Genomic DNA, 25,438 nt, shown 5'->3' on the forward strand with positions numbered 1-25,438 from the left:
ACCATCTGAGGTCTAGTTTTGCAATTTATGCAATCTGTACATTACTGACATGAACTTGAGCAATGCAGTCAATGTGTATTAAAAACGTCTTTAAATAGCACGAGAAAAGGATGAGGATCCAGCTCACACTGTATTGTAGAATAACTTTTTCAACTTAAAATGTTTTCTAGAAAAACCTCATTTTTGTTTCGATACCTCTTGAGAGGCAGCAGGCTAGCCTCTTTAATGTAGTTAGTTGTTGACTTACTCCAGTCAGTGGCATTGATTCTTCCTCTGTATTATGTGGAAATCGATTGTCCACTAGATGGAGCAGAGTAGTTAGAGACCTCAGTACATAGGAGTCAGTCACATTACAGAACTGAAGATTCATATGCAGTAGAAAATCAGAACAACATAATGGATCAGTCTGCTTTAAACTCTGCTCATGTGAAGCCTATTAATGAAACTGACTAAGGGTAGGGAAAGAGATTTAAAGTTAACCAGTATTAGTCATAAACATTACTTGACAGATATAAGCACTAATATTTTTCTCAGGAGAAAGTTAACAATACAAAATTTAGCTATTGCTCAGGGCACAGATTTGTTGAGAATCTCTAGTTTGTTAAATTTTAGAGTGCCTTCTAATTTTTGCTGATCAAATAAACTTTGATCTCTGTTGCTGTGTTATTTACAGCAACGGGCACGTAAGATTTTAAATGTCTTTGTGGACTTTACATTCTGGCTTATGCTAGGTGCTTACCTAGTTTCTTTCATGAAGTTAATCTGCTGTAGGTGTAGCTTCACTGTTCTGATATTGACCTCTTTTAGAAACAGCAAAATATTGTATCATGCTTTTGTTTTTCATTGGTTTTTTTTCATTTGTTATATCCCTTCTTCTGCCCATTACCTTGTCCTTTTCTCACCTTGTAGTCACTATCAGGATGTTCATTACTTTTGGAGGTAGGTTGGCTAAACAGTGTGGTAGACTGCAAGCTGTTCTGGGCAGAAACTGTGTGTATATGTACAGAGCCTACCTCAGTGGGACTCCAGTTCTTGAGTGCTACTGTTTTATATAAATATTAAATGACAATAACATGGATTTTTAGACAGTTTAATTTAAAAATGTCACTGTTTGTCAAGTTTAAGGATTTTCAATTATAGTTTCTACTGGATCAAATTGGGAACTTAGTGGGACTTAAAGCTATAGTAATGGAAACATTAAAGTCCAAAGGTAATGGATGTCAGTTGATTTTATGGAATTCTCTAAGCAAGAAAATGAGTTTATGTACATTGCTATTTACTCTGGATCAAGTATTTCTGTAATCTTGGATGTCTAAACCAGCATATTTCAATTTAAAAACAGTAACTACAGTGTAGAGCAAGCATTAAATGTGAGCTATTTGAAGGTGTCTAAATCTTGTCAAGGAATTGAGCTTACCACTTGTTTTAAACGGTATATTATACCCCCAGATTCTGTCTAGCTCTCTTACTGCTTTGTAGTTAAACACTTGTGTTGGATCTATTTAGTTTTTCCCCACCAAGGTTGGGGTGGTCAGCCTGTCAAATAGTGACTAAAGAACAGGTGTTCTGTATCTTTTAATGTTGATCTGAGACATGCTGTTAGGGAATCATTGAAGGAATATTGTCCAAGGAGAACCTTCAGAATGGGCTTAAGTGTCATGCAAGTGAGGCCCACTAATAAATGGGATCTTTTTGCCCTGTCTACACAGCAAGAACTGATAATTCCTCTTGAGAAGGCATCTGATCAGTCGGATTTGGCTTTCTAGCAGGTTTGTTTCTCTTTCTCCCCCTTAGGCTAATCAGCAGTTTGAGGCAGAGGACAACAAACAGATGGAGGGTGTTCCAAACTTGGCAAAAGCCATCAAACTTGGGAGGTAAGCTCTGATTCTTGATCAGGCAGGGCAGACAGCTTTTATTGTCTAATCCTTCATACTTGTTCTCAGGACGAAGGTGGAAGTTCCAAATGCTTCACCTGAGTGTCCCTTAATACTTAATTTCCTGTTTTGAGGTTTGATTTGGTTCAATTTGAGAGGAATTTGATAAATTAAATTAAGGAGGCTTAGGTTTTCATATGGAATACTGGTATTTCAGGTCTTTGGATGCTCTTTCACTGTGTGCTGAATATCAGATTGCAGATGGGCTTTGAGCATAAGTTAAAGTATTGCAAAATCAATACTGAACTTGTAATGTGCTGTATGATACATTGCGCTATAATGAATTGGGATGGCATTCAATTAACTTCACTAATCCTAATTTTTTCTGAAATTGAGATTCACAGTTCCTGCATATCACCAAACTAGATTTAAATTTCTACTGAATATTAGACAATAGAAGTCATTGAAGTAAGGGACTGTTTCGTTGTGGTTAGATGCTCTTGGTATCTGACACCAAGTTTAGTATAGATTAAATCTGACTAAAGTTGCCCAACACTTGGCGCTCCTGGTTTTCCTAACTGGCAGCAGATAATGATCTTGCCAAATTACCTTTTTAATATACACTTGAATGTAATTATAGATAAAGATAACTATTTTACCTTTCCATTCATTTGAATAGTTATATTTGACTTTAGCTAGTAGGAAAATTGAGAATGGATTTTTCTTCTGCAATTTAAGAATTTATTTCAATGAAAGAACCAAAACAAGTTGTTTTTAATCTCTGCTTGAAGTCTTCTGTACGCTTCCTGGACCCCACCATCCTTGTGGTAGTATCTTTTAAACATTTTTCTGCATCAGATAGGTCTCTGAGATAATTCTTCACTTCCTCAATTCCTCTACAATAATTTCTTTAATGTAATCTCAAATTTCTCCACTTGTTTCGAGCCCTTTCTCAGTTAGCCTCCACCCACACATCGCTTTGCTCCACTTGCACTGGATGTGGAGTAGAGTAGACTAAAATGGATGTTATCTAGGCAGTTTCAGGCTTCTACTCTGCTCCATCTGCAAGCTGAGCAAAGTGAAAAGAAGGAAGTCATCAGACTTAAATTTGTTGCGCTGGTGGTATTCTTGCCAGTCTAACAGGGCTTTGTGTGCTGCCATCTAGCCCCAATTGCTGTCATAATGTCCTATTTCTCTTAGGAGACCCATTTGTAAGCTTATATGAATTTCTAAGCTTTCATGTTTCTTTTTGGACCAGATGCTGATACCCTTACTCAGAATCATCATAGTTTTATACTGCTGCTTATCACTGTTGTATCTGAGCATCTTCCATGTAAAATTTGATAGCAATAGTGAAGTCCCTAATGGACTTCATGAAGTGTACGGTTCTCCCTTTAACTAAAATACCCTGGGATTGGAGGGTTATTTGGGTTTTGTTTTGGTTCGTTGACTTCTTTTTCAAGGTTGTCAGTTTGGGGATGTGGGTCATGTATGAGTAGAAGGAATTGGCGGTGTTGAGTGTCATTCTTGCTATAATGAAAAGGCTTTTTTTAAAGAGGCAGGTGTTGCAGTGTTTGCTAAAGATGGACAGTCTCCTTTCCCCATTCCAGGATTTGCCTATTTTCTCCCCATTGCAGTAGCCATGTGCTCCTATTATCCCTCCTGCCAGAGTCTGTGTGCACATCCTCATTTGTCCCCCATCTCTCCTCTCCCTGCCATTATTCTTTCTGTCTAGAAGATAAGTCATTCAGGATGTCAACATGTTAAACTGTCTTGGGAGGATAGACCGAAATGAAACAGGAGTATTCTGCTGGAATGTTATGCAATTGTTTTGATCTATGGACAATTACAGAGGTGCTTGAGAATATGTTGAAAAGCTGGCAGAGGCTTCGTATGTCCCTCATTTTTCCCCATCTGGTTTTCAGTTTTTCCCCAAAATCAATAGGATTTTGGCCATTGATGCCTAGAACATTCCCTGAAATTCTGTAATTGATCAGATCTGACATTCAAAAGTTATTACATCACAGACAGAAAGACAGAAAATGCCACCAAGTTGTGTATTAGGCTGTTGCCAGCTAGGCCAAAAAAGCCCAGGATGAAATGTATGAGAGCAAGAGACAAGACATTTACTTGAAGGCATATTGCTGAGGAAGGAACTTCAAAGAAGGTTAGACTAATCCAGAATTATCTATTTCAGTCACATTGCAAGACCTTCCTGTCATAAAATGCTCCCACCACAACTAGAATGGTTATGAAATAAAGATCAGAAATCTTTCTGGGTGTGCACCCTGGGTCTTAATGCCTGTATCTAGTGAATTTCTGTCACCCATAGCTTTAATTATGGAGCTGCCATTCTTGTCTGACTAGGCCCAGCGAAGGAGACAAGTAGACCAATTTGGGTAGAGCGAGGACACCATCAAAGTGAGCTTAAACTAGTAACTACAGTAAATTGTATAAAGCAGAGTTTACTGCTGATTTAGTTTAGATAGGCAGTAGCCTGTTGTGAGCAAAATAAAGTGTTAGGAATTAGTCTCTCAGACTATACTTTACAGTTAATTTTCATTTAAATGTTGTGTGGGGGGGAGGGGTGGAGAGGAGATCTGGAAGATCATTTTGAACCATTATTGATTTAGACATATTGATAAGTCAGAGGACTTAAACTTGTATTGGTGTGTTTTTCTGTGCTAATCTCCAGCTCTGACTGGAATGAATATAAACTTCTACTCACCAGCACTGAGAAGCAAAATTTCAAATCCAAAACATCTTTAGTTAATACTTAGCATTTTCTGGGTCACTGCTTCCCAACCTGTGGTCCGGGGGCCAAAAGTGGCCTGCAGGGGCTTTCAAAGTGGCCCGCCGCTCCCCTCCCACTGGCTGCAGAAGGGAGCTGCTGCCTAAGGATCCAGGCGGAGCGTATTGCCTCAGGGCTAAAAGACCGGTGCAGGCTGCTTGGTGTAGCCAAGGGGACGGGAACTCAGTGCTCCACTCCCCCGGGCTGTAGCAGGGAGCACAGCAAAGCGCTCTGCCTGAGTCCCTAGGTGCTGGGGGTCCCTGCTGGAACCAGAAGGAGGGGAATGTTGATCTCCTATCCCCCTGGCTGCAGAAGGGAGCCATTGCCTAGGGGCCCAGGTGGAGCGCACAGGGCTACAGGATGCGTGCAGTTTCCCTGCTGCAACCAGGGGGACGGGAGAACCTCCTCCCTAGACTACTTCTGTCTGGCTGCGGGCAGGAGAGGGGGACTGCTGGCAGAGACTGGTGGCCCTTCAGCGTAGTGTAAATTATATTATGGCCCTTGAGCCAGAAAGGTTGGGAACCACTGATCTAGGTCCTGATGCTATTTCAGTGTACTTGGAAACTGCTTCTAAGGAAGAAAATAAGTCTCCCAAAACTTGAAACCAACTAGCGATGCTACTTGCACTTCCTGATTTTTCAAGCTGCTTGCTTGAACTGAGGCAATTTTTGAGCATGTGAAAAATGTTATTGGCTTTTGAGGACGAAAGGGAATGACCAAAAGAGCTTTTTCTCAAGTCCTAAAGCTGATGATTTGACAAATAAGTTCTTTGTATTAGTGACAGAAGAAACTAAGGCAAGCCTAATAAACATTATCTCCAGTATCCCTATACCACATTTCTCTTCCAAATAGTTTAACTCAATACTTTCTTTACACTACATTTTTAGTGTAAGTTGAATTCTGAACAGCCAGGCACATGTTAGAATTAACTCACACAATTAAAATGTTTGTTGGTTTGTTTTTTAATTTAAAAACCTTATGGCTACCTTTCAAAGTCAAAGGGCAAATTATTTTAAAAAAGGAATAGTTTAAATCTGCATACTATTGATATGTCATAAATATCAAAGATACACCAAACTGATCCATGACCCGCTACTCTCCTCAGCTTAGAAATAGGCTAGTAGCAAAACAAGTAGGTTTTCTGTCCCATTCTGAAAGGAAACAAAGTACCAGCACGGGATCTTCTGCAGTTCTCAGTAGATAAAGCCAAGGTTACCTGTGGTTTTAACACTTTCAGCTCCTAACTCAATTGTAATTGGCATTCTCACACTAACTGTCATACTACAACAACAACAAATGAAATTCTAATACTGTGTTAGTAAGGTTCTTGGTAATTTTTTTCAACAAAAATGGTCAGTCATGGCCTTCTGCAGTGTTCATTCATGTCATTTCAATACAAGCTGTTAGTCACAACACATCCGTTTATTTTGATGTCTACTTTACTCTATTTTGTGATTAGTTAATTGAAGACATTACCTAGAAAACTTGTTTTTCCCCTTTTGTTCACTGTAAAGCCTTTTTTCTGCCATTTAAAATCTGTTAACTCTAACTTTCTGCTTGTAGAATGTGTGAGAGTATTACACTTATGTATTCCTTTGGTTTAGGCAAATGCTCCATATTCTCTAGTTAAGGTTCTCTTCTTCCACTTGCCCTGCTTAAACTCCTCAAGAAGATTTATAATATAGTTGCCAGTCTGTCTGCAGCTATAGACACAGTGCCAAAACACCACAATATCTCAAGACTAATGCCAGCATTTTCTCTGCAATTTGTACATTTCTACTATTGCCAGCTAGCTTCTGTCATCAATGTTTCTCAATGCACCATTTCTTAGTGCCTAACATTTTCTACATTTGTGCATAGGATGTACTTTATAAAGGTACTTTATATAGATACTATTCAATCTGAACATTTAAGCTAGATTCAAAAGATGTAATCATAACCTGTAATTTTCTATGTACTTAAATCAACATTACTCTTTAATCTCATCTTGCTCTTCTAAGAACATTAAGGTACTTGACAAGACCTTTTGCACTCTAGCTATAAATATCAAACTGCTCAAAAGTATCAGATACATATACCCCTATGAAACAATCCTACAATACAGTAAAATATCTCATGCACATAATGCCATGCTGAACAAGAACTCTAAGGCAAACTTAGCAACACAGTAGAACCTCAGAGTTATGAACGCCAGGGTTATGAACTGACTGGTCAGCTACACACCTCATTTGGACCCAGAGGCATGCAATCAGGCAACAGGACAGACAAAAAAAAGCAAATATTGTGTTAAATGTAAATTACAAAAAAATAAAGGGAAAGCAGCATTTTTCTTCTGCATAGTAAGTTTCAAAGCAGTAATAAGTCAGTGTCCAGTTTTAAAACTTTTGAAAGAACAACCATAATGTTTTGTTCAGAGTTACAAACAACCTGTGTTCCTGAGGTATTCATAAATCTGAGGTTCTACTGTAATTAAGGCTATATCCTTACAATGTAAATATAGCAATAAATACATAAACATTAACGAAAGACTTGATATAGGATGCAAAATGTTTATCTGTGTGTTTCTAAAGCAATTATCGATGCACTGTAGTAAAGCAGATGAGCAGAATCTAATTTGTCAGTCAGAGGCAATATCCATCCTGAACACTCAGGGAGCGAAGCGAAGTGCATGGAAGCTTTGGGTAAGTGTCCAGCGAAACAATAGATTTTGTTTGAAAAGCCAACTTTTGCCTAGTCTCTCAGATTGTCTGGACTATTAGCTTCCGGTATAGCCAAACTGCAGCATATAAATTTGCAATCTAAGTTAACGATGCCTTGGTCAGATGGAAAGAGACTGAAGAAATATTTAAAATAAGCATGTGAAAAATCCACACCCCTGAACGACGTAGTTATACCGACTTAACTCCCTGTGCGGACAGTGTTATGTCAATGGAAGAAGCTCTTCATCGGCATAGTTACCATCTCTTGGGGAGGTGGATTAACTATGCCGATGATAGAAGATGCCGTAGAGTCTTTGCTACAGTGGTGCAGCTGTACTGCTCTAGTGCTGTATGTGAATACAAGCCCTACTAACTTAAAACTTAATTAATACTGCACTGAATACTAAAATTTTTCTAAGTTGCCTGTTTCAATGAATTTGATTAATTTTAGTACCTATTTGTCTTCAAATGTAAGCATTCAAAGAAAATGGAAAGATTAGTTTTAATCATTACTTTAACAAACAATGAGTGCAAGGGTGAACTCTTAAACATAAAATACTTCAGTTATGGCATATGGAATATAGTAAGTTATTGCCAAATTATTACTGTGCTATATGTTAGTGATCTAAACTGTATGGTTAATATTTGCTCTGCTTCAGCCATTTAAAACTTTTCAGTAAAGAAATATAGGTTTGATTTTCAGGCCTGTGAGTTGGTTGCTGTTTATGTAGGAGAAGAGAAGTTTTATAGATTCCAAGGCTAGAAAGTACCAATTATCTCATGCGACCGCCTATTGGTAATACCAATAGATTTAGCTTGCAGCTCTTTCCATAGATGTGATCTCTGAATGCGAGATTAACAGTATAGCATGTGATATGGTTTCTGTTGCTTCCTACTTTCTCTTTTTATGCATGTGTGAAAAACAATGAATTAGTAGAACTAATAGTAAACAATTTTCCTGAAGTGGAAATCTGATGATTGGAATAGTCTATTAATTTATGGGTGAAAAATGTATTTCATCTCTGTATGGCTATTTGCAACTTGTAGGGGAGGGAGCGTGCTTTTTTTAGCTGTAGAAAATGCCACTGGTGGGAGTGGGAAAAGAAGGATTTAAAAAGGACAATAATAGAGCTGAATTCCCTCAGTTCCATTATGTGCCTCTGACTACTTGATATCCATGGACTGGAATATCCTGACCTCTGGACTGATAGCTTTGGCCTGTGGAAAACAGACTTCTGGTAAACGAGATCATGGTAGCTAGAATTGAGTCTCCTTGGGTTAACCTTACTTCATTTTTTTTTTTCCAGTTAGCAGACTTGAGGAGAGGGAGGCAGAACTGAAGAAAGAATACAATGCACTTCATTCAAGACATACAGAGGTAGGGTCTAAATACTCTTAATTCATTGCAAACTTCAGCTTCCTATGTACAGCAATTAACGTCAAAGTGGAAAGTTTTTAGCCATTCTAGCTTGCTAAGCAGTGTAAACAAAATTCAATTTACGGATCTTGACTTTTTTGTTGTCAACATCCATTGTGACCAGGCTCCATTTGGCATTTAGTTTTTATTTGCCATGTATATTTCAGTGTACATATTTTTTGAAGTTACTTTCTTGTACAAAACTGTAAATTATATAGACATTTCTCAGATATTCAGGCCTCGTTGAAACATGAACACTCTTGTCAGTTCCCATATCCCAAAAACAATTTGTTAAAGCAAAATTTAATGAACTGCAAACAAGTACATGAAAAAGTAACTTAAGCCTCTTATTTCTTGTTGTTCTGACTGCATTCTCCACAATACCAGTGGTTCCACTTCCTTCCTTGAGAGTTCATCTGACTACCCTAAGCAATCAACTTGATGGCGACAACAATTGTCAGAAGAGTTTCCCCGCACTCTCTGTCAACTGTTAACAATTAACTGCTACTTGAGACCTAATAAAATTGTTTTTAGCGTTGTCTGTTCTTGTAGTTGAACAGTTATGAACCATGTGAAAGGGACCCGTTACTGAATGACTATCAGCAATGGGTCAACTTCCTAATGCATATCCTAATGGATCTTAGCCAGTGGTACAGCCAAGAATAGTACCCACAAGTCTTAATTCCTCCTTTCATATTGTCACAAGTAGGCCACACTATCCTTCTGAACAGATTGCATAGACATCGTTGCCTGCTCTTCAGGTTCTGAAGAGAGTTGTCTTCCAAACAGAACAGGAACTTTGATATCTGTCCAACTGGTGAATTTGAGTTGTAAATTTCTGAACAAATCCCTGGAAATTAACTTCATATGAAAACCAGTTAAAATTCAAATTTTGGCTCGTCTTTTGCTGTCCACAACAATTTTCATTCTCGTTTTTTGGCATTTCTCAGACTTTCTATATAGTTGAATTCTAGAGTTCTGAGTGGACAGAGTAGTTCTCATTTCTCAATTGAGACCACTTCAGACTTCCTTTGATAAAAGCTAGAAACTGGTCTTTGAGAAATTTAACTGCTTCTTATAGAAGAGCTATTACATGATTATAGTGCTTTAAACAAAGCCTCAAAGTGAAGGTTACCAGGATTTTTTTTAACATTGCAACATTTTTGCTTAGTTTCATTCTTGGAAGCACCTGAACTGTTTTGGCTGAAACTTTCTTTAAAAATTAAGAATGAGGCAGACCCATGGTATAGAAAAATTAATCCCAAATGGTTGGTTTGGCAAAGTTATAAGCAATTGTAAACTGGGTTTTGTAATGGAAAGTGACAAGCAAGCTTAATAATAGGATGTGCAACCAGCCCTGCCTATAACATATATGTGGTATATCTAAAAAATTCTTCAGACTTTGAATCCCCCCCACCCTTTTTTTTGACACCCTTTTACATGTTTGTTTAAATTGTGTAAACTCTGGAGAAGAGACAATGTCTCTGTATTTGTACAGTACTTTACACAATGGGCCTTGATCCTGACTGGGCCTCCAGACGTTACCATTATAGAAATTAATGTAAAGTTTTAAACCTTTCTTTCCCATTCCCCAATACTCCATTTACAAGAGTGATCAACAAATTTATGTACTCAATTTAACTTCGTGTAATGAACACTAATAGAATGTTTGGAATGTCTTGTTTCCTATATAGACTTTCTTCCAAAATGGACAACAGGCTCTTCAGGTTTGGTTTATTCAAATAATTTAGGAAACATTTCTACAATTTAAAATGCACTCTTTTGGGTGGGGAGAGATGTTTTGATTTTGTTATCACTGAGGTGACTGTCTTCTACCACAAAGGAAAAGGCTTTAATGCAGCTCGTTGTTGTCCGATGCCCTTCAAATCACAGTTTGTTCTCCATTTTTACTCTGGGCAAAATTCCTGTGCTTTTTGACTGATTGCTGTACCCTATTCCTTTCCAGTCACTTAAGTGTCACTTTGCAGACTCTCTGTTCCTTTCTTTTCCTTGCCTTTCTCCCTTTAATGACTTTTCTGACAACCCAACATCCCCAAAGCCCCTTATAAAAATCATAGGTGACATTCACCAAACTTCGCATTATTCATTCTGTGTTGTATGTGTTTCTCTCTACCCCTTGTCTGTTATGTATATTTAGACTGTAAACTGTTTGGAACAGGGACTCTCTCATATCATGTGTGTGTACATTGCCTAGCATAATTGGCTTGGCTGGGACCTCTAGGCATTACTGCAATACACATAATACTGGAGGACATAACTGGGTATTAATTCATAATCTCATCTTAATTTGCAGGTTTTTTTCTAACATCATAACAGGGCCATTAAGGAATCCTGGAAAACATGAGCTTGTTCTCATACCTCACCTGCTGCTTTATATTGCAGCTCATAGATGGTTTTGCCATGTCAGTACAAGGTTGAGTCTGTCTTCACATGTTGCTACTGTCGTATGCATATGTGGGTTTTTGCTTTTGTTTAATGATTCAAGATGGAGTGGATTCAAACTGAGGGAAACCAGATAGAATGAAAAGACAGTGATACCAGGTTTTCTCCCTTGGATGTTCTTCATTTTCTTCTTTAACTCCTTCACTACCTTTCCTAGTGTTTCAGTTCTGCCCTGGTAATCTCACTATTTGTTTAGTGTAAGATTTAGATAACACCCCTCTATAGATGGCTTAATATAGTTTTGAAGTTGCCTTCAAGAGTCTTGCATGAAATCAAACCTCTGATTCAGCTGAGTGATTTCCACTACAATATTTGCTTCCGGAACTTAACTTCTACTCTCATCGCTGTACACAGAAATATTTTTCTTTTCTTTCTTTAATCAACTTCACTCTTGCCTTTGCAATAATAATCCTTGGTGCTTATTGAAATAGCAATTGATTTTTTCCTGTCAGTTGACCAAATAATGAAAGGACCATTTGAAGCTTGTAGGATTAGCTCTGACAGCTGTCTAAACTATGCGACTCTTCTGTCTTTATTTACTGTTTGTTGATTTCCCCTACCTTTTTCTCTCTTGCCTCATCTCACCTTCTAGTGTGTCAGGTTTGCCCAGCTTTTTTTCCATTTTTCCCTCATTTGGTGTGTTCTTATCCTTTCCTCTTTTTGACATTCTGACTCATTTCCTTTTCCTATTTTTATCTCGTTCCATCCCTCTGCTTGCCTTTGCCTTTTTCTACAGACTGACTAAAATATACTGCAGCAGAAATAATTCTGCAACGAAGTGAAATATACTGCCAATCTATTAAATTTCTCTCAAGTTCTATTAAGTTCGTCGTACATAGAGTACAGTAGATTTGAGAGTGTGATGCATGAACCAGAGCAGAGCAAAGAGGCATGCTGGAGAACTCAAGGAATCTTAATATGTGTAGAGTCCATGAGCATACAAATCTATTACTACACCTGCATTTATATGTAAATGGGAAATCTAAACTTTCAAGCTTGCAACAGCATTTAGACCTGTTAAGGTCTTGTGACATTAACAGCTGTACTCCAAAAGAAAAAAAAAACAAACTATTTATTTCAAAATATAATCAAGGGGGCAGTCAGGTACTGCATATTGGCCTCTGAGATTGTGGTTTCTAGCTGGTTAAAATACAGGGTGAAGCCACCTTTCATTCTGTCTAAAAGAAAAAATCTTCAGAAGTTCCATTTTATTCTCTTACTGGAGGTCCGGTCACTCAAAAAATGAATGTTATGGAAAGTCTTAAGCGTGAAAACTTTTTCAAAGATTGTTGGGTAATTACCAGTGATACAGCAGCAGAACAGGCTGTTCTGTGCTACTTAACTTTTTAAAGACATCTATAGCTTATGTATCCAGTAGTTTGCTCTTTGCTAACAAATCATTCAGAAGAGTAGGGGTAGGGAATAGAAGAATTAGGGAGAAAGTGCCCAAAATGTAGAAAGAGTAGTGGAGTATCTTAGTTTAGTAGCTGGAAAGAGGATAGCTGAATCTTTGGTTCATGCAAATAAGAATTAGCAGAAAAGAAACTGTATTTTAAAGTAAATTCTTAATTTTTTCCTGTTTTAAGTCAGATTTGAGAAGTACAGTCAAATTCTTTGAAATGCTATATCCAGCTCTATAGTACTGGTTGGGGGACAGGATATTTAATGGAATTGATAAAATTCTTTCATCTCTAGGTCATCAGTCCAAATATTGTTCCTCTTTGTAATAAGGCGGTATCTGATGACTGTTCAGTAGCTATTCTAAGAAAGTAATTGTTTCTAGCAGACCTGTTCATTTTTCACAAACCAGTGAGTGCTAGTGCCCTTATTTGCAGTTTCAGCAGAAAGGCCAAGGGTAGAATAGGTACGGGAACCCTCCAGGTCAAGATTGAGGCATGTTGGTAAGGCAGTGGGAGGTGGCATGCTGTGCATAAGTAATTTTAACAGTTTTAGAGACTAATCAGATACCTTACATAAGTATGAAAGTGATGTTAAAAAGCCAAGCCACAAAGACAGCTTTATCCTTACCTCTTGTGGGGGAAGCTGGGGAGGCAGAAATTGTGTGAACAAAGAGTTGAAGAAACTTTTCAAAAATTGTAATTGGTTTGGGACATAAGTGGAGCGATGTTTAAGTAGAAGAAAACATTTATTTTATTTGGAAAACATAGAGACATTGTACAGAATATCTTTTTTTCCCTGACAGTGAATATTGGCTTCGTTTAATGAAGCATAATTGGGCCATGTAAGTTTATCACTGTTTTGGTCTTTAATATTTGGAATATACTTTGTCAAGTTGAATCAGATAAACAAATATTCTGAGCAAGTCCTAGTGCAAAGAGGATGGCTAGCATAAAAGAAATGCAGAGAACTTTTTAGTTACAAAAGCTACAAAGCAGAGTTAAATCAATCTTATGTATCTAATTGAGGTAAAACTCTAGACTTATTTCCCAAAAAGTGTTCCCAAATAAAATTTAAATGAACTTGTGTTAAAATTAATAATCAGAAATAGTATATATTGTAATATAAAATTCACAGGCTTAATGCCTTGGAATGTTACCATATTTGCCATCCGCATCATCTTATTTAATTGGTGCACATAAGTTCAGAAGTAATTTTTAATGGGAAGAATGCTTTTAATTTAAATTCATGTGGCAAGATAAACTCTTCTGCCTAAAGGGTGCATAACTTTTTTTAAAGTAGCAGTTAGAACGGAATCTATGCTGAGAAGGACATCCTTGTGGCAGGATGCAGAAATCCTTTAAATTCCTGCTGTAAAGTAGAAACACCAGATTCAAGTGGACTATCTGGGACACAGGTATATTGCAAGATGGAAGGAGTACAGGCAGTATGTGGTGGAAATAGAGCTGCTTTATAATATATGAATACTGTATACTATATGTTGACAAGCTTATTGGGATGTTTACTGTAGGAGTACCTTGGTATGGGGTTTTAAGGAAAACAAGCCCCATGTGCTGAGGCTGGACCAAGTAAACCTAGTTCATCTCTGATAATTTTGTCCAACCTGTCCTTAAAAACCTCCAGAGATGCGGAATCCACAGTCTCCCTTAGAAGCCTATTCTAGAGCTTAATTACTCTTTAGTTAGAAAATTTTTCCTAATATCTAACCTAAATCTCCCTTGCTGCAGATTAAACCCATTCACTTCTTGTCCTACCTTCAGTGGAAATGGAGAATAGCTGATCAGCGCTCTCTTATAACAGCTTTTAACATATTTGAAGATCTATCCGGTCCCCCTCAATCGTCTTTTCCCAAAACTAATCATGACCAGTTTTTAACCTTTCCTCATAGGTCAGGCTTTCTAAACCTTTTATCATTTTTGTTGCTCTCTTCTGGACTCTCTCCAATTTGTTGACCTTTTTCCTAAAGTGTGGCACTCAGAATTGGACAAGTAGATTTTCTTCCCATGTGACGTTACATATCAGTTCTCTGAATCTGTTAATCTGCTTTTTTTTAAAGTCCATTGTTCTTATTCTGTTGCTCTTCTTCCTTTCCTTAAAATCATGAAATCATCATTTCATGATCACTTGCACCCAAATTACCTTGCATCCTGTGGGTCAGAATCAAGTCTAAAATGGTTCTCTCCTTGTTACTTCCTTTACTTTCTGGAGAAGAAAAAAGTTATTCCCAATATATTACAAGAACATAATGGAAACAAATAAAATGGGTTAATAGTTCAGCCATCACTCAAAAAGCTTGAAACATGCATCAAATCTCATTTCAATTTTTTAAATTCCAAACACTTAACCATGTTCTTAGTTAATGTATTAACTTGTAAATTAGGCCACATTTGATAGAGACTAACATCTCAAAACTTAAACATAATATAGTTTATAAAATATTTTCATTTTATTTTGGTGACTTCCATTATATTTATATTCTAGATAGATGCTTGTTTTGCTATATACTGTATTAACACTTAATGCAATAAAATGTTTCAACATATAAAAGCTATTATAAATACTTAGTATCTCTACATGTAGGAGTCTTAGTTGCCACAAATCCTGCCTCCTTACAAGTTTCATTAATATATATATATATATATATATATATATATATTATAATAATAATATTAATTATAATATCTCATTTTTCTTAATTTACTTCATGGATGTGTTTAAACTTCAGCAGGTTACAGTCACTACGATGTCATTATTTCCCTTTATGGGCAGTTAGTTGCAGAAGTCTGTCTGAAATAACATGTACTCTTATGGTGCTATTCAAATATTTCCTATTCATGAATATAGGAATATGTTTAAGGGGTTAAAAGTGAAACTGAATTGTATATTTTTTGCAAGATAATTTAAGGTTCTTTTATCTAATGCTACAATTTGAAGGAAAGGGTCTCAATTCAGACTTGTGGCCATAAATGACAATTTTTTTTTTAATGTGTGTACTTCTCTTTATTGAAAGAAATGGTGAAGTTAGCTCTAAACTGTAAAATTTAGTGGGCTCCTGGTATCTTTTTTTAGATATGCAGAGGAGGATTACAAAGTGGTGCAAAATGTTGGCTGTAAAAGATGCTATTGCAATACATTTAATTATACTTAATATTTCTTACAGTATATTTATTGTTTTAAACAGATGATTCACAATTATATGGAACACTTGGAAAGAACCAAACTTCATCAACTAACGGGGGGTGACCAACTAGAATCCATCACACACAGTAGAATTAGGTAAGCATTATTATGCTCTTACCGTGAGATGAAAGAAAAATCCATTCATTTATGTTTGCAAGACTGTCTGTTCTTTAATCCTACAACAATAGTTTGGCTGAATCAGAAAGATTTGTCGTATGATTGGAATGCAGTAGGAGAACAGCGTAGAAATCAGTGGAACAAAGCACTTGCTATTGTAATGCTAAATGTTAGGATATACTCTATACATTAGTCTTGGGCAATGATTTTGGCATATATTTTTATAAATTTAGACATAGTTTCTTTTAGGATATGAATAATTTTAAAACAATCGACTGCAAAAAAAAATCAGGTATAAAATACTTTTCAAAATGGCATTGCTGCTGCTTTATATACAGGGTTATGAAGGAACATATCTAAATGTCAGCTTGTGTTGCTTTATGTGAATATATTATGTAGATCTCAAAGCTTTCTGCCAATGAACGCTTAGATTGAAGGAGTGGGGGAGAATAGGTAATAAGCTGGCTATGTGGCTGCTAAGAGAAGCAGCTCTATGGTTTATTGAGGTGGGGGGAGGAGAGAGCTGATGTCATTGGTTTGGAGCTGCTGCAGAAGAGAGTTGAAAGCTGCTGCTGATGGCATTGTTTTTGTGGCAGCGGCTGAATGACAGACTTTCACTACAAAGATACACCCTGATCGCCTGTGTAGCCTTGGTTCCGGCGTTTCACCATGCCAGCACAGCGCCATGAGTCCTGGATGCATGCTGCTATTTGTGTTTGGCTTCGTTGGCGGGGCGGTGGTCATTAATTCAGCTATCTTAGTATCTCTTTCTGTTTTGCTGCTTGTGCATTTTTCTATTTCTACTGGTGTGCCAGCTCTGACGCAGAATCTACCAAGGATACTCAGGTACTCTGACCTACTGAACCTCTGGTTATTGTATTCTTCGTTGTTCTTGGCTTCCTCATTCTTGCTCATCTTTCGATCTGTAAAAGGAGGCAGTGGGATATCAAGTGCTAATTTGAAGTCCTTCTGTAAATTTAGTATTCATAGGCTAAGGCACGAAGGCACTGTTTTTTAAATTGTTAAAGGAAATTTTGCATTGTGCTTTCTTAGTGATTACAAGGTCACTGTGTTTTCCCTTTAGAAAGCTGTTAAATCAGCTTCTTTGATAGCAGAATAGAAGTGCTTTGTTAAACCTTGTGGGAATCACTTGCACTCATTGTGTTGTAACGTATTTAGTGTATATTATATTGTCCTGAATTTGTGGTGGCTTAGGCCTTTCGTTTACCCAGTTTATATATTTAGCCAAGGGAAGCTAATGGGTGCTCTGTTCAAATGCAAAATTATCTCAATCATTTTTTTACATTACACTGAAATACTGGTTGATCATTTAAAATACTTTGAAAGAAAAATCTTTTGTTATTTGGGCATTAGAGCTGTAAGAGCCTATTCGCTATTGTTCAGTCAAATGTTATCCTCTCTCCTCTTTCTCTCTCTACTTGTATGGCAAGCAGCCAACTCTTTCCTCCCTCAAGTTATATGCTGTTTGTCCTGGTTGCCATGAGTAGTAGTAGATCTGCATTAGTACCAAAAAAAAAAAAAGAGAGAAAAAATTTGACACATTTTAGTGTTGGTTTTAAATAAAATACAATGTACCAGGTTTTAAAATTGTATCTATCAAACTTGTAAACTTGACATTCTTTAATTTAATCACTATTTGTAACTCTGGCTGAAGTAAATTTATGTTTAACAGGTATATGATGGTCAGAAAATTAATTCTAATGGAAGCTTCATTTAAAAGAATAAATGTAGCACGTGGTCTCTAGACTTCAGTGTTTTGGGTTTTTTATTTCTCTTTTGTGACAAATATGTAAAGATAGTTGATAGTTGACTTCTTTAAAAAATGTTTCGTTAGACTTAAGGCATTTTAATAAGTTTATTCTAGCCATTTGTTATTATCCTATTAATCAGTTAATAAAGCCTTATACTTTAAAACTAAAGCAAAATATTTTACTTTTTTAGGTTTAAAAAAATCTGAGCTCTATTACTTTATAGTAACGCTATCAGCTTTAGTAGCATGTCATTACTTTTCAAGTGAATATTTAAAGTCTCAGGAACTGCTGTCTTTTCAGTAGAGCCTTTTGGTCAAATTTTAGAACTATTTTAGTATGTAAATAATAGTCTTTTTAAAGGCTGCGCTGTTGATTTCATTAGCTATGTGAAGAAAAAAATGTAGAAAATAGGGTGAAGAAATTCATATTGAGAAAGTATTATTGCCTGAATCTGTAATATTATATTAACTTGACTATTTATGTAATCAAAAGGATATAATGTAGAGTGGTTGCAAAAATGCTTAGCATAGCTCTAATATTTCAATAAGCAACTGTTAAAAGAAATAAAAGGTAAACCGAGGCTTTTCTTGTCTGTTTAGGGAGTAAACAATAATACCTGACTTTAATTCAACATAATGGCATCTTTCCAGACATTTCTTGGAAACTGAAAGGGGGACTCTTCCCTTCTTTCCCATCCCATGTATAAGCAAACAAGTTGGTACCCTATTTTTAGTGGGAGAAGATTTTGCTCGTCAGAAAGGAAGACAGACCCCTTTAAAATGAATGACTTTTCCCATACATGTATTTTTGATTTTGATGTCATGCATGTAAGAAAGACATTTATCTGTTCACTCTAGGTAACTATAATAATTTTTTAAATGACAATCTAGCTAATTTCCACTCCTACTCCCAAAAATTGAGCCCAACCGAAGAGAGAATTTTTCTTTGAGGATCCCCCTCTACTTCCTAGTCCATAATCCTCTCCCCCATCTGCTTTCCTTAAAAACCTGTATAGAAGATAAACAAATCTGGGCTTGTTTGGACCACTTGTCCAGAAGGTGGTTTCCAAAGCTAAGGGCCTCCCCACAGAGCATGCTGTATTGTCAGCCGTCTTTTACGATGGAGTCCAACTTAATTTCTGGCACTGGATTTTTTTTTTTGAGAAAATCAATAATGGAAATTAAAATTAAAAATGTGCGTGTCTGTCATTTTCTCCACATGTATTAGAAATGCAGGAATTCTAAACAAGGGAAGTACTTGAGTAGATTCCAAGGATTCCTGCTGTTGTAGCAAAAACTTGTTTAGTTCTGCAACTATTTAGTAAGTTTTTTTTCTTCAAAGTTGTTACTGTTCCAGCATAACCTGACCCTTCCAATACTTTTTAATCTGTGTGGCCTTGATTGCTTTTGCTTTTTTTGTTTGCTTCACATTATCTGCTTAACAGTATTAATGCTGATCAAATGTCCAGCTGTCTTTCTGTATTGGTTAAGAGCCTACCCAGAGATCTCCTGTGTGTACTAGTTTCCTAGTGCAAAAATCTGTGGTATTGATTTTTTTTACCGCATATTTAGTCATATAGACATTATCTCGTACATCGTGGTCCTTCATATATCAGTATTCAAAAGGTGCTTGTTCAGGCATTTTTCTTAACTTTGTAGAAGTTTTTAATCTCTTGAAAATTGTTATCCAGACAGTGAATGTTCTCAAAAGAGTCTGTTGCTTCTTGGACCCCAAGTACAAGCATTTCTTGACTGTCTTTACTTTAATTTTCTCTTCCATGTTTTCATAGATAGGAGCATGGACCTTGCCTAGGCAACATATGTTTCAACACAGTTCTTGCTAGCAGAATATGAAGTTGCCCTGACTAACGTAGACAGGGCCCTAATCATTTCACAAAGCTATCCTATAGACGTGACTCTACCTAATCATCATAGTGAAAATAGTTATCCTGGCTTTCTCATCCAGAGGTGCTCATTGGTTTAGCGCTTACACTTTCTACGTGCTTTGTATTGCTAAGCTCAATTTTCTGCTGTCGTGTACTTTCTCTACCTTTTACCTTTGGTAAACTTACCTCTGAGTTTAACCACAGTTTTATTTTTGGCAATGGTGCTTAACTGCACATGTTTCTTTCTGGATCATGCTGTTTTGGACCAAGCAAGCATTTTGCTTCACCTTAACTGAAAAAAGTTAAGGTGTCAGACTGACATTCTTTTATAGAGCTGGCCACAGCATTCTGCAGATGGCTTTCTAAACAACATTTTTCTCTCTCTCCCCAAATGTAATCAGGTTTTATTCATTGTGATCACACCACTGGACACAGTACCAGTCGTGGAATTTTGGGAAGGCTCCTCAAGATGATTCTTTGGGCCCTCCCAAATTGTGCCTTTTCTATGAAGAAGAAGGTGAAATCTTTTGGCTTTCACTAGTCTTCTCTGCTGTAAAGTTATATTTATTGTTGGTGCTATGTTCCCACAGGTGCCAACACTTCAAAATACTTCAAAGGACCATTATTTGAATAACCCAAGGTTCTTGGGAGAGCTAGGTTCCGTTTCGTCCCAGTCTGTGGAATTTAGTGTGCTTTCTGATTCATTTTAGGTTACTTTTGATTGTTCTATCTAGTTTAACTGCTGAAAATAGAGTAGACAGCTATGGTAACATGAGGATTCTAAAATCTTCCATGAACTTGCTCCAGCTTACCTGTCAGACCTCTCTACCACCAGCTTTCTCAGTGCCCTGTATGTTGTTGGTACTGTTCATAGAAAAGCTGACTCTATAACTCCTGTCTTCTGTATCTATGTACTAAAAAATACTGTCTACATTCATATCTGAACTTAGATTTCCCGCCATCTCATATATATTAATTTGGAACTGTAATTCCCTAAGCTGAGATTGAAAACTGTTCAGTGATATCACTATAGGATCTGAGTGCTTAATTGGGAAAACAGTTTTGTATAGTATCTCATACAAAATTAGGTATAGACTTAAATTTAGTCTATTCTAAAAACAGTCCCTTAATTTTCAGAGCCTCAGGTTCCAACAATGGGTCTTTCTGTTTACACCCTAACATACAGCTAAACAGAGTACAAACTATGCCCTTCAGATATACAAACTGTATATGTGAAATGCTGTTTTTAAAAAAGTGTAGAATGATATGAGTTAGACTTCAAAGTAAGGATTATTTTGCTTGAAGTTGATGGGAAGTTGAAAAGATTTGTCTGGATTTAGTAGTTGATAGTTACAGAAGTTACATGGTGCTGTTCAATAGTTGAGCAAATGAGAAATATGTTTTAAAAAGTTGCTCTGAATGCAATTGGATTGCTAGTGCTTCATCTGAATGAAAACAAAAATTAGATTTGTTTTTAAATCATTGATTCTGATGCTCGCAATCCAACAATTATTTCATATTAAAATTTTTATTATTCTCTTATCTGGAATGGCTATGGGGCGTACAGCGTAATTGCCACACAAAGTTGTTGAAAACTGAAACTTTAAATCAGTCTACAGTACTCAATTTTTTCATAGTTACTTGAAATACATAAGCAGAATCTGAGGAATTACTAAATAAAATAATGTAAACTGTGTCCATTTGCATGTGTATTTAATGGGAAATACAGCATGCATACTTGAATCTAAATTCTGTTTCCCTACCATATTCAAAAGCAGGTATAGCATAGGCAGTGACTGAGTGAAATTGAAGCTCATGAAATTTGGTTTGCTTTTCAAACAGAAAAGAGCGTCCTGTGTCACTGGGCATCTTCCCATTACCTCCAGGAGATGCATTGCTTACACCTGACACTCAGAGAGAAGGAGGGGAAACACCTGGGTCAGAGCACTGGAAATTCCATGAGCTAAGCCAGCCACGCTCTCACACCAGCCTAAAGGTGAGCTATTGGTTTTCAGGTTTGTTTTGCATATTATGACAAGCCCTCGTAAACCATGGATTCAGCACATTGTTGGTGATAACTACATTATAGGGAGGTCTGAACTATACCCCTCCAGTCATATAAACTCCTAAATGTGTCAGTTATTGTAGGTGATTTTAAGGTGAGTCTTGTATTTTAAAGGAAATTTTTGTGTGCTGGGTGAATGGGGACTTGGGCTGCACTCTCATCTTGTTAGTGAGAAGGCAAGATCTGTCTCCTGGTATTTCAGACATTTTTTGTTACCTTTTCTAAATGGGTACAATTCTTTAAGGACTGGAATTCTTGTATTTAGAGACTGGATAGAAAGTATAAACAGTTTTGGGAATTTACTGTTCGATTGGATTAAAAGCATTAAGAATTGACATGGGGAGGGGCAGGACTTAGGTTGATTGTTTGGCATTTGTTGAACCAAAACATGTTCAGAATACATTAGTCACATCACTTTTATATCAATATGCTAGGATTAAAGATAATGTATCACCTCATGTATATTTTAAAAAGAATCTGAATGCTATCCAGGTGTTGGTATTCTAAAGTCAGAAGTAAACATTCTGTAAACATGCCTTTTGAAGCAGCGGTGATAGCAGATTCTTTGAGAGCAGAGTATTTTGTGGTTACTGTAACTGTAGGTTACAAGTAGCACTGTGCTGTTCACCTATAAGGTATTTCTGGAAAGCCACTGGACATCTTACCTAAGGTGCCAGTAATTACTCATGAGTTTTAATTTGATGAGGTTAAGATCAATAAAATTCTTCAGATTTTTTAAAAACTGAGATAATTAAAAAGTATATTAAAAAGTGTATAGCTTTGTACAGGTCAGTTAAGAGAATCTTCAAAAAGCTATTGCCAAAATATTTGATATTCCTGGTACTCACTCTGTCATATGTGTATAATGGTCTTTGAGTATCGTTATGCAAACTTGAGTACTGGTGTGAAAGATTCACTATGGCACCACTGTACAGCTGAATATTTAAATGTTCTTTTGGAGAAAATTCTGAAATTATAAAAGCAGTAACACAAGACCAAAGTAGCAAAGTGAATTTAAGAAAAATAAATAAAAAAATAGGCACAATAAAATCCTAAAAGTCCCATCTGACTTACTCTTGTCATACAGCTATATTTAAAACTCTTCTCACTATTGCTGTATGGTGCATACTCAAAACCAGGGAAAAATCTTGAATTAAACTGCATAATAATCCCTCCTTCCAAGTAACCTTAATATACGGGTGTAAAAGCACCACAAAAGATATAACAGGGGAAAAGTGGACTTTCTCACTGAATGAACCAGTAGTTGTATGTCAAGCAAACTGTATACATTAAAGAGCCTAAATTAAAGCATAAAAAAGTGAATTCCAACCAGTTTTAGGGGACAGAATTTCCTGTCCTCAACAAAACAAAAGTATAAAACAAAGACCCTAAAATCTTTCAAATCTAATATGTCACATTCTACATATGTGATCATGGGATGTTACATTAAGCGTTGTGATACAGTAAATACCATGGCTTAGCCACCTGATCACCTTCTTGCCTAATCAATTGCAGTCTGCTCTGTGATATTATTTCATTATCTCTTTCTGTGATGTATTCTGAGTAATTATATGTTTAGTTACAAGGAATGGAGTATTCATCAAATACAGTTTTGTGTGTGTGTGTGTGTGTGTGTGTGTGTGTGTGTGTGTGTGTGTGTGTGTGAGAGAGAGAGAGAGTGTAAAATTGGTGTAATTTTAGTGCTGGTAACTGTTTAAAATTAAAATATCAGTAATATTCAGTGGTGTGACTTAGAAGAAAATAGTTCTAATTTTAATATTTGAGATCTTGAAATAGTTTATTTATATATAAGATGAAGGAACATATGAATGGCACTTCCCTCTTTAGCTATGTTTTGGGAATCCTAAAACTGTATAATGTAATATTTTTGGAGCATTCAGACAGACGTTGATATCAAAGCTCTATAGAACTAATACATTTTCTGCCTCACATACAGTTTGGAAAGAACTTTACAGTTCTAGTTTGGGTAGTCTGATCTGACAGCTGCTTCCTATCAAGAGGTCCTGTAATCACAGCATTTCAAAAGGAACATACTCTCCATGAATTGCACTTAAACATGGTGCCCCACAAGAAGATATCTGATAAGCGGAATGACAGTTTGTTCTCCTTTTAACTCTGTTACACAGTATTTAATATTGGCCTTTTTTTACTGAAATGGCTGCAGACCTTAATTATTCGTGTCTGAAGACAAGGATCATAAATCCTGTGGGATTTGCTATGCCCACAGGCTTGTCTTCTAATTCCAGTTCACCAGAGATGTGCTTTCCAACAGCTTCTTGGTACAAAAGGAACATTCTTCAGGAGAAGATTATGGCTCCCAGGATGCTTGATTCTTAAACCAAGAGAATTTAACTTGTCTTAAAAAGCAGGTACCTAAACTGCTGGATTCATGAAATTATTCTTCTGTGATGGGCTATGTGACCCATCCGTGCGTAGGGTAGCCACCTGAAAATGCCAAGGTCAGGGCAGGCTGTACAAGGAGAGCAGATTCTCCCAGCACTGGTGGGTGACACTGAAGTCCGAATTCCCAACCAGCCACAAACAGTGCTTCTGATTCCCCACACTGGTTATCAAGAAGCCAAAATAAAAATATACACCTCTCCCTTTACTGCATTCCAGTCTCTGGCTCCCAATCGGCCAGTAGGTCCAGTAAAGAGATCAGTTACTTAAAACTCTATGCTTTTTACCAAAAAGGTTTCTCCGGACCCCAAAGGGTCAGCCACAGTACCAGATCAATATAAGTTTGGATCTTACCCAAAATACCACGTTGCCAGCCAATCCTTTAGTAACTAAAACTAAAGGTTTATTATGAAAGGAAAGAAACTATAAGAGAAATGTTAAAGGATTAAAGCAATCAGACAAATACAATTGATTTGAAAGTCCATATATATCAGGTTTCTAATAGAATTGTGGAGTTTGCAGGCTTGTATAGTCCCTATGGTATACATCAAGTACCTGGATGGGTCTCAGTCCTTTTGTTTCACAGCTTCAGTTTAGTTGTAGATGAGTTGATCCAGAGGTAGGCTGAAGACGACAGACGACTGAAGATATAATGGATGTGGTGCAGCTGCCTTTTATGTCCTTTGGCCTTTGCCATGCTGCTTGTGGAAATTTACAGAAATAAGATGGAGTCCAGGGTCACATGAGTGACTGGTGACTCATCAGGTATCCCTGGCTTCTCCCCCTGGGCCCATTGTACCTGTGAATTTCCTTAATGGACCATTAAGCAGGCTAGTGCTGCAGCCATCCTGTCTGGGGTGTCGCCCAGACACAGCACAGTTTGAGATACAGATATATCAAACATATCCATGACTTCCGTTACACATATAACACATGAACATAAACATTATCACCTTACTTAGCACATTATAGCCTTTCTAACGGTACCAGACATGGCATATCTCTCATGAATTATTATTATTCTGATATATCGATATCAAAAAATATAATAAATATTCCCCCCACCCACCCACCCAAAAAAAAAAAAAAAAAAAAGCCAGCATGACAGGCTAAGTATGCTACTTCCATCATTCTCAGTCTAGGAAGTTAGAGCAAGATTGAGGCTATACACCATGGCTAACCTTTTTTCCCATCCTATTAGAAAAGGGCCTTACCACTAATTAACCCATCTATTTTTGGAGGTACAAAAACAGATGTCCTTTTCGCAAGTGGGTGAGTATCTCAGCTCAGGAGATACTTTGTCTAAACTATAGCATATCCCATGATCCTGATAGA

The 25,438-nt window shown here is 36.8% G+C and overlaps 1 protein-coding gene across 9 annotated transcripts in view; it reads left to right on the forward strand.

Moving 5' to 3' along the window:
* The window catches only part of SPAG9 (sperm associated antigen 9), a 95,902-nt gene that overhangs the window by 17,693 nt on the left and 52,771 nt on the right, over window positions 1–25,438 (forward strand). For 4 of the 9 annotated variants that reach the window (XM_067547453.1, XM_067547456.1, XM_067547454.1 and 1 more), the window contains 4 exons: window positions 8,672–8,742; window positions 10,476–10,508; window positions 15,845–15,939; window positions 21,460–21,613. In XM_067547453.1, coding sequence (XP_067403554.1) covers window positions 8,672–8,742; window positions 10,476–10,508; window positions 15,845–15,939; window positions 21,460–21,613 — 353 coding nt within the window. Of the gene's footprint in view, window positions 1–8,671; window positions 8,743–10,475; window positions 10,509–15,844; window positions 15,940–16,558; window positions 16,807–21,459; window positions 21,614–25,438 lie in introns of those variants that run through there. The other 5 variants (XM_067547455.1, XM_067547457.1, XM_067547458.1 and 2 more) reach the window with 3 other exon arrangements.

This window comes from Emydura macquarii, unplaced genomic scaffold, assembly GCF_026122565.2.
Source record: "Emydura macquarii macquarii isolate MOO-44397 ecotype Brisbane River unplaced genomic scaffold, CSIRO-AGI_Emac_v2 contig_1230, whole genome shotgun sequence".
Taxonomy (NCBI): Eukaryota; Metazoa; Chordata; order Testudines; family Chelidae; genus Emydura; species Emydura macquarii.